This window comes from Entamoeba nuttalli (assembly GCF_000257125.1).
Source record: "Entamoeba nuttalli P19 unplaced genomic scaffold asmbl_5708, whole genome shotgun sequence".
NCBI classification, from domain to species: domain Eukaryota; phylum Evosea; order Mastigamoebida; family Endamoebidae; genus Entamoeba; species Entamoeba nuttalli.
In genome coordinates this window covers 1-9,993 of record NW_008577631.1, presented here as the reverse complement: position 1 = coordinate 9,993, position 9,993 = coordinate 1, and the positions used below count along the sequence as shown (strand labels likewise).

The following is a 9,993-nucleotide window of genomic DNA, read 5'->3' as shown; positions in this document are numbered from 1 at the left end:
GGTGTTTCAGACGTGCCACCTTCGATCTCTAAAATAAATAGTAAAAAAAAATAATAAAAAAAAAATAAAGACAGATAAGACCGAATAATAAAAACGAAATATTGAAGTATTAATAGAATCGTCATTTATTCATTGATTAATAGATATTAACCATATTATACATTATTTAAATCAATAATATTGTTATTATATTATTGTTTTATTTTTCTTTTGGTTTTATTTCTTTGTATTATTGTCTTTTCATTCTTCTTTTCATCTTATTTCCTCTTTTTATCTTCTTCTTTGATTTTTATTTTAATTTTCTTTATTTCTTATTAAATGATAAATGAACATTTCATTACAACCATATTCTTATTTCTAATTTCGTTTAATACTAACATTATCAATTATATCATTTTCTTTTGATAATATTCATTTATAATATCTTACCTCATTCTTTATATTATTAATAAATACAATTTCTTATTCAAATACATCATAATCGAATAGTAACAAGATGAGCATTGAAGATTGACTGTGTTTTAGTATTTTTGAGGTGTTTTTGACATTCAATCTTCGAATTTAAAATTGAAATGAATAAATCAAAAGAAGTTAATAAAAAGAATAGATTAGAAAATACTTAAATAGAATTTAATAAAGCGAAAACAAACTAATGTTAAAGTAGAAAAGAAATACAATAATTATTTATTTAATAAAAAAAATTAAATAATATATAAATAAAAGAAAGGAAAAAGGAAAATATAAAATAAACGTATAAGGAATATTTTGATTAAAATAAAATATTTGAATTTTTATGTTTTTTTTATTAATAAAGAAAAATGAAAGTACTTCTCTTATATGAAAAAATCTATAAATTACTCTTCTAGAAATAATTTATGAACAAACCTTCTTCTCCTCCTATTACCATTTCTTCTTTATCTACACAACAAAGTAAACGTATTACAACATTTGAATCAATACATCAACTAGAACAATTCCAAAGTGATGCTAGTTCTTTGAGTTTTGTTGATACAATGGATGAAAGTGATGAAGAGACTCAAATTTCACATTCTTATGGAATAAAAAATAATAATAAAATTGAAGAAATTAAACAAAGAAAAATATCGTCAGAAAAAAAGAATAATTCAGATGACTCATTTCTTATAAATAAACTTAAAGAAGATCCAACAACAATACGTAAAGATGGACAAATTTGTGCAGCAAATGAAGATGCATTATTAAATGAAATTTGTTCAGCTCCAACAGAGTTTATGCAAACATTTATGTGGACTCATACAATGTTTATGAGTTCTTCAGCAATGATTTTAGGATTAGTTGATAGGTTTGAAATAAGTTGTGAAAGTGATTCAAAAAAAGCACAAGAAGTTAGGGTTAGAATAATGAATGGTCTTCGATATATTTTAATAGAATGTTGGGGAGCAATATCAAATAAAATAGAAGTTCAACAAATTTTTCAATCATTTTGTGAAAGACTTGAAGAATATGAAATGTCTAAACAAGCAGATTTACTTCGTTCAATGTTAGAAAAACGTCTTGCAGGAACAGAAACAACATATGTTCAAACAATTAGAGATTCACCATTACCTATTCCAACATTTAATTGTTTAATGCATTTAGAAAAACCATTAGATATAATTGATATTCCAGCAATAGAATTTGCAAGACAAATGACATTAATAATTCATACAGCATTTTCAAAAATTAAATTATATGAATTTTTTAAATGGACAAATGATAAAAATGCATGTAAATCAATTCAAACACTTGTTAAATATTATAATGGATTTCAATGGTACTTTCAAAAAAGAATAGTTCATTGTAAAACACAAGAAGAAAGATTAATAATCATTAAATTTTTAATTGATGTTGCAAATCATTGTAAAACATTAAATAATTTTGATAGTTTAGTATGTATTATGCAAATATTTTTAACATCCCCAATTTATAGATTAAAAAATACTATTTCAAAATTAGATAATGAAACTAAATCAAAATATGATAATTTACTTTCTATTGTATCTCCTGAACATAATTGGAGTATATTACGTAATTTAATAAATAAAATTATTCAATCATCACAAATTCCTTGTGTTCCTTATATTGGAATTTATTTAAGTGATATGACTTTTATTTCTGATGGTAATTTATCTCGTTTTGAAAATGGTTTAGTTAATTTTGATAAATGTAAAAAGATGTGTAGTGTTGTTCGTAATTTTGATAAAATAAATACTATTTCTTATTCTATTTCACATTATCCTATTTTAAAACATTTTATTGAAAATATTCATGGAGAAAATCAAGAAAATGAAAATTATGAATATTCTAAATTAATTGAACCACTTGATCCTTTTACTATTAAAATTTCTGAAAATGGTGAAATTATTGAAAAAGTTATTCCTTCTGAAAAAACTATTTTTGAAATATTTGGAAATTCAATTCCTGTTGCTATGACTAATGGATTACTTGAAAATAGATTACTTAATATTAATGATCCTGTTAAAAAATTACAAACGGTATTTGGTGATTCATTTCTTGTTAATTTTAATTCTCCTAAAAAAATTCCTTTTGTATTTCATTATGATACTCAAAATGTACTTATCTCTTTACCAATTGATATATCATTACCTTTATATCATTCTTTTCCTTTAATTAATTCTTATATGTCAAAACCTTTTCCTTTTATTCCATTATTACTTGATGAAAATTATAGAATTTCTGGTATTGTTAATCAAAGAGATAGAATTGATCAAACTATAAATAATTCTCTTGGTTATTATTTATTACCTTTAAATTACTTTTGTTCAAGACATACTAAATTATCAGATGATTTAGATAGATTTCAACGTTCTTATTTTTATTATAGATTTGATTTTAAACGTTGTTCTGAACCTTTGGTTATTATTTTGGTTGATCATTTTGTTTGTATTTATCAATCTGGAACATCATTAAGATGTTGTCCTGTTGATTATACTCATTTTACTATTGTTTCTTCTTCAAGAGCTTATTATTATGAAAAATTCCCTGGAATGAAAATGGATACTCCTTTTAGTGAGAATTCTCCTTTACCAATTGATGGTGATATTGAAAGTCTTGTTTCTTTAATGCAACGATTACAAAAACAATCAAAAGTGTATTCTACTTATTTAATTGGTATTCAACCTAATCAAACACATTTAGTTAATGGTGTTCCTCCTTTAGTTATATCTTTAATGCAACGTATTTATACCCATGATAATTTCTTTGAAAATAATATATTTAAACAAATTCCTCCAACTAAATTAACAATGAACATTGTTGACTCATTTAATAATGGTATTATTAAAGGTAACTTTAATGAAATGATTGCATTATTAAAATTGTATATAAAAACAAGTTGTATGCCATTTTTTATTATGGTAAATCAACATGACCTCATTTCATTCTCTCAACAAAACGATCAACAAAGAATGATTTTAATTACTAATTGGATTAAAAAAATTCAACCTTGTCTTACTGGTATTTTTATTGCTTTAATGAGAATGTTTGCAGCTTATACTATTATTAATTCTAATACTAATTTTGATGAATGGGCTTTTTGTATTTCAAGTACTTCAAATGCAAATATTATTTTACAATATATTCTTGATCATATTGATCTTCTTAATGACATTAAAATATCTTCTCAATATTCATTACCAAATGTATATAATGATCAAAGAACTTTTTTCTTTACTAATGAAGATTACGCATTCTTTAATGATGAAGTTCAATATGCTTTAAACACCCCTTCTTCAATTATTAATATCTTTACTAAAAAAAATTCTCAATTATCTTCTTTTCCTGGTCAAACTATTCAAGTAACTTCTAGAATTGATAAAAAATTATTTATTGGAACAAATCATCATTCTAATAAGTCAAATGAAGAACATCCCTCTTCTCAACATCCTATCCATCCTTTATCACCTTCAAAAACAACCAACTATTTAGTACCAAATAAACCTATTTCTTCTCCTCAACAAAATAAACAAACACCTGCTTTATCTTCTACATTAAAGACAACTCCTTTGCCTCATTTAATTATTTCATCTCGTACTTCTGATCCTCAAAAAGGTCATAACAAAACACCACTAATTCTTGATGAAAAAATAACAGAATTTCCTGTTACTGTGTCACCTCGAAAACGTGAACAACAACAATTAATTGGAAGAAAAGAGTCTTTGAAAGGAGTTATTCCACATAGAATTGATGGTAGTCATAATGATTCTATTCATTCAAGCAATGAACTTCATATTGATTCAAATTCTCTAAATCCAAGAGAGGAATATCAAGAAAACTCATTACATTCTTCAAATAAAACAGAAGACTTAAATGATGAACCTTTAGAAAATGTAAAAGATAACAGTCAACCAGATGACTGTAAAATATCTGCAAAAGACTCACAACTAATGAAAAAAAGAGATCCTGAAAAAGATAAAAAAAGAAGAGCTGGGTATCGTGCTTTTTCAATGGTAGATATACTTAACTCAGAACAACCTAATTGAATGTTTACTTCATAACATTACTTTCCTTTAAAATGTTAAAAAAAAGAGTTAAAAAGAAGAATTTTCACTTATGCCCGTCCAACAATGATAAGTTTCACTACTTTCTCTTTTCTATCATCTTTTGCATTAAAGAATGGCTCTTTACTTTCAGTACATTCATAATAATCATCGAAATTATCGTCCCATTGCACACTTCTGTCTTTATTAACTACAATTCCACAATATGTTTGAATAGCCTCTTTTTCTGTATTTAATGGAGTGAAAAGTCCATAGGCATGAAGTATATTTTTTGAGGGATCATCTGGGTCTTCAAACTCTTTTCTCTTCCATTCTTGTAAATGGAATTGCATATTTCTGAAGATAGAATAAATTCTATATTTTTCGTCATCCATCCACTTATCATCATTTGGTTTACTGCCAAACTTTGAAAAATAGGCACCATAAAGATTTTGTTCTGTCATAAAATAAAACATAACATTAGTTTTGTTATATAGGCTATTTTGAATAGCCGCTGCAGATAACAAACTTGATTTGTCATTTGATTCGAAGAGTATTTTTGGCTTTTCTTTGTTAAGTATTAAACCTTGTTTTTTAAAGATTTTTTGTGTTAAATTAATTACTTCATCCTTAAACATTTTATTATCATCTTTTAAATCAGCAAATTCATGACTACATTTAACATCTTCATCAGTACTTTTGCTATCACTTTTCTGTTCGGATTTTTCTTTTTTATGTTTACTGGTACATTGTTTGTCGTGATCTTTTAGGGGTTCAGAACTAGTTTCACTTGATCCTAGATCACTTTTGTTATCTTTACTTCTTCTTTTAGAAGTATTTTCACTGTTCAATTTTGAATGGGAATTAGCAACAAAAAGTGGTTTTATTGGTTGTATATTTGATATCATAATTGGTAGAAGACTCTTGAAACTAACTGGTTTCAAGTCACTTTCAGTATTAGTATTGCCATTAAAATCATGTTGAGCACCATTGTTGATTAAAGGAACAATATTTGTAGATATAGGAAGCACTTTAGGGATGTCTGAGTTAGGAGAGGTTATTGTTAATGAGAAATTAGGATAATTCATTCTTTTAATTTCAGGGATTTTAAATACATGTACTAATTCAGAATCATTATTAGTGTTAAGATAAGAATTGTTAGAACCAGAAGACATCTTTGAATGACTAAAACAGATCAAAGAATAAAGTTTATAAAGAAAAAAAAGGATTAAACATCATTTAATAAAAAGAAGAAAAAAAAAATTGGGAAAAAAAAAGAAATTAAATTATAAAAACAAAGAAGATATGATGTTTAGTTTATTTATATCAATTAATCAATATCACAACCAACAATCAATAAGTAAGAAGAATTAGTTTTTGAAAGTTGAAAGAGACAATTAAAATGAAAAACTGTTCTTTCAAATTGAAGTGTTTCAATACATTTAATAAAGTCTTGAAGTATTTTTTTTTTAACAACTAATTGACTTTCTTGACAAGTAATAAGGATATTTTGAATGTCTGCATTTCCAAAACAAAATGCATCAAATATTTCTTTAATTTTAATTGCCGGTTGATTATCAATAATAGGTATTGATTTTTGTTGTTGAATTCTTTCTAGAATAATATCAAGAATATTTTTATAACTAACTGAAAACATGTTATCTTTATCTCCGAAATGTATTGAAGAGACTTTAAGATCTTCTGTTTCACTAAGAGCATTACTTTTAAATTTTTCATAAAATAGTTTTTTTCTTTTACGAGTAAGAGAAGTTCTTTTTTCTGTTTGTGTTTTAGTTTGTCTTTTCTTTGGAGTATCTGTTGTTTTATTTCTTTTTGTTTTTGGTGTTTTTATTGGTTTTGGTGTTTTAATAGATTTTTGTCTATTATATTTTTTTTCTTTAATAGCTGGAGGTTGTCTTTTTTCTTCTTCTGATTCACAACCAAAATATTCAAGAACAGTATCATCTTCTTTATCATCAAATGGATAATACATTTCTTCTTCACTTTTTATATTTTTGTTTAATTCTTTTTCTTCTGTTTTTAAAATATCACGATAACATTCATCAGCCATTTTAATTTTGTTATCAAAAATTTCTTTTTGTTTTTCAAGTGTTGTTAATTTTAACATTGACTCTTCATATTTCTTTATTATATTTTCCCATTCATTTTTATATTTTTCACATGAACGTTTTCTTTCTGAATATATTTTTAAAAGCTGTTGATTTTCTTTTTGAATTATTTGTAACGTTAACATATTTTCTTTCATATTGAGTAGTTCATTTAAAGAAACAGTAATAGTCAATGGATGTGATGCCATGCGATTGTCAATATTTTTGATAAACTGGATCTTATTTAAGATCTTTAAAAAAATCTTAATAAAATCCAACTAAAAGTTAACTTTTTCTTTAATAATTATAATTAAAAAGTATTGTTTCTTAACCCTTTTCTTTTTTTTTTTTCTTAACCTTCGAGTTTTCAATCGAATTAATTTTATTAATTTTTAAGTTCTAAAACTTAAAAATGAATGTCACAACTCAAATATAGTATTAGTAGAAATAATTATTTCTTTTCAATAATTTCTTTTATTCTTTTGAACTACTGATTGAAATAAATGAAGTTAATTGTTTTTTTTTCTAAGGAAATTTAATAATTATCTTTTCTATAAGTTTTTAGTTTATCATTATCCAATGTATTTATTGAATAAAAACCACACAAATGCATTACCCCTTCAAGAAAGAGATGATGGATTACATTAATTTTTATTCATGAGATGTCTTCATGTACTACATAAAAATACTTAAGTTCCATTAACCTATTTTATCAACTATCTTGTTGTGTTGAGTTGCTCTATTAAATCCTTATTTTTGTTTTATTTTATATTGAACAATTTTAGATATTTATATTTCATTAGTAAGTATCAGACTTATCTATTTATCATATCCATTTACCTTTTCTTATTTATTTCATCCTCTGTACAAATGTTTGTTTTTATTCTAACATCTTTTCTATAAGAAAATTATCTATCTAGTTTAGATACTAATTTTACTGTAGAAAAAAATAAAAAATTGAAATTAATATATGGAAGTTGAAAAGATATAAAACTCAGTAGTTCAAAAGAGTCAATTTGATTTTTCAATAATAGAATTTATAATATAAATTTTATTAAACAAATAAAATTTGTATTTTATTATTGAAAATTCAGTAGAGTTAAAAACATATCTCAAGAGTTACATTAATGATTGTACAATTTTAATAGGACTTATAAATGATGATAAAATACTTTCTATTAACTTCATCTTAAAATAAAATTTATGATGTTTTTAGTTCTTTTAAATTACTTATCAGAATAAAAGAGGTTTAGTATTAATGTCAAAAAGAGTAAGAGTAACTTCACTTATCTGAACTAAATATGTAATTTAAATACTAATATTTTTTAAAATAAAAAAGTACTAATATTATATTTAATAGAATTTTTAATAAAAATTATTAATTTTTCGTTTCATTAATAATGATTATTTTTATTTCAATGATTATAAATAACAAATAGAAAAATTATAGTATTAATAATTATAAAAGAAGATAATAATAAAATTATTTAAAATAAGATAGCAATTATTTACAAAAAACCAATTATAATGTCACGTCAGATTATCTCATAGCGTTGATAAGTCTAATAATTCCAATCAATCTTTAAATCAATATTGGCACTTAAAAATGACAAGATTATAGATACAAATAAAATTATATTTTATTGAATCAGAATTAACATCAACTTTATTTATAAATAAATAAAATTAATATAAATAACAACATTATTTATTTGAATTATACAACTAAAATCAAGCTATTTGAAATCTTTTTTCTTATTAGTAATTTTGTAATTTCTTTCTCTATTTTTTAACAATTTTTTTTTTAAAAAAGAACAAGAAAAGAAATCAGAAAAAAGGAGAAAATGAACAGTATCAAGAATAGAGTAGATGGATATTCAATGCTTATCGTAATGAAATACTTAGAATATGAAAGTGACTTTATAAATGTTGTTTGTGTTAATTCTAAGTATAAAAGGAATTTAGATAGATTGAGATTTAATCCAATCAGTATTCAATCCTTGACATTATTTCCTTTCATTCAAACGCTATTTCTTTATTCATCATTTGACCCATTTATAAAAGGTATTAATCAAGTACAAATATGTTATCCAATAACATATAAAGAACAACAAATATTAATTCGTAAACATAAAACAATAAAATTTAAATTCAGTCATATAGAATATAATGGAAATGAAAATACAATAGAACAATTATTTCATTGTAAAGATATTACTCATATTGGAGATAATTCTTTTTCACAAAATTTAGCATTAAAAACAATAACATTACCTTTTCATATTATTGACATTGGGAATTATGTTTTTTTTAATTGTTTTAATCTAACACGAATTGAATTAAGTAATAGATTAACAAATATCGGAATTGGTTGTTTTAGTGGATGTATTGGATTAAAACATTTAGAAATTCCCACAAATGTCGTTTATATTGGAAGTGATGCACTTTTTGATTGTACGTCATTAGAAAGTATTTCATTTCCATTACAAATTGCTAATAGTTTATGTGATCAATTAAATGTTACAAAATCACTAACAAGTATTAAAATTATAGGAAAAGGAAGAATTGATGCATTTGTATCTCAATACATTAGTCATTTAATAGAAGATAATAACAATAACATTATTTGTGTTAATAAAATTTTTACTTTTTATGATACTCAACGTTATGGAAGACAAATAGAATATGGTATTAAAGAAATTGAAGACAATTGTTTTTTAAATGACTCGTCTCTTGACGCTATTTTTATTCCTTCTTCTGTATCAAAAATTGGTAATAATTGTTTCTCTGGTTGTACATCTTTAACTAGTGTATCATTACCTCCGAATTTAAAAATAATTGGAATTAACTCTTTTTATAATGTCCCTTGTGTATTATAATATTATAATTTACGTAATTAACTTCTTTTTTATTTGTTTTCTTCATCCTTCCTTTTTTTCAATAAAACGTCTTTTTTCCAATCAAGAAATAAACAAATTTTAATGCAATGGCTATTGTGTAAAATATTAGGGTAGTGTAAAGAAAAGCAAACAAAACATAGAAATTCAATGTTATACAAGAGAATGAATTTCAATAACAATAAATGGCATGACAATTATAATAATAAAGGTAAACGAAATAACAATGAAAAAGGGTTGTAGAAGACAATAATGATAGACCAAGGAAAATGGATTAGAAGAAGAAAAACACAAAGGAATAAAGACACGAAGAAAAGCAAATAAAAAACAATGTAAATACAATAATAATAAAAATTATACAAACAATAAATATAAATGGCTAACAATAAATGAGATACAAGAAAGAATAAAAAGAATACGAAGTAAATGGAATAAAGGAGGATATGAAGAAATACTCAAGAAGTAAGAAGA

General features: G+C 23.7%; 4 protein-coding genes across 4 annotated transcripts; 2 read left to right on the top strand and 2 right to left on the bottom strand.

Moving 5' to 3' along the window:
* Window positions 1-875: 875 nt before the first annotated feature.
* ENU1_136770 (Ras guanine nucleotide exchange factor, putative) lies at window positions 876-4,520 on the top strand (the record flags this gene model as incomplete). Its single annotated transcript, XM_008860204.1, has 1 exon — window positions 876-4,520. One exon carries the CDS (start codon window positions 876-878, stop codon window positions 4,518-4,520), a length of 3,645 nt encoding a protein of 1,214 aa, XP_008858426.1.
* A 68-nt stretch (window positions 4,521-4,588) lies between these two features.
* Window positions 4,589-5,692, bottom strand: ENU1_136760 (hypothetical protein; the record flags this gene model as incomplete). Its single annotated transcript, XM_008860203.1, has 1 exon — window positions 4,589-5,692. The coding sequence occupies one exon, from the start codon at window positions 5,690-5,692 to the stop codon at window positions 4,589-4,591; it is 1,104 nt and encodes a 367-aa protein (XP_008858425.1).
* Window positions 5,693-5,847: 155 nt separating this feature from the next.
* ENU1_136750 (hypothetical protein) lies at window positions 5,848-6,834 on the bottom strand (the record flags this gene model as incomplete). The annotated part of the gene is made up of 1 exon (XM_008860202.1): window positions 5,848-6,834. The coding sequence occupies one exon, from the start codon at window positions 6,832-6,834 to the stop codon at window positions 5,848-5,850; it is 987 nt and encodes a 328-aa protein (XP_008858424.1).
* A 1,635-nt stretch (window positions 6,835-8,469) lies between these two features.
* ENU1_136740 (leucine rich repeat protein, BspA family protein) lies at window positions 8,470-9,504 on the top strand (the record flags this gene model as incomplete). Its single annotated transcript, XM_008860201.1, has 1 exon — window positions 8,470-9,504. The coding sequence occupies one exon, from the start codon at window positions 8,470-8,472 to the stop codon at window positions 9,502-9,504; it is 1,035 nt and encodes a 344-aa protein (XP_008858423.1).
* Between the last annotated feature and the right edge of the window lie 489 nt (window positions 9,505-9,993).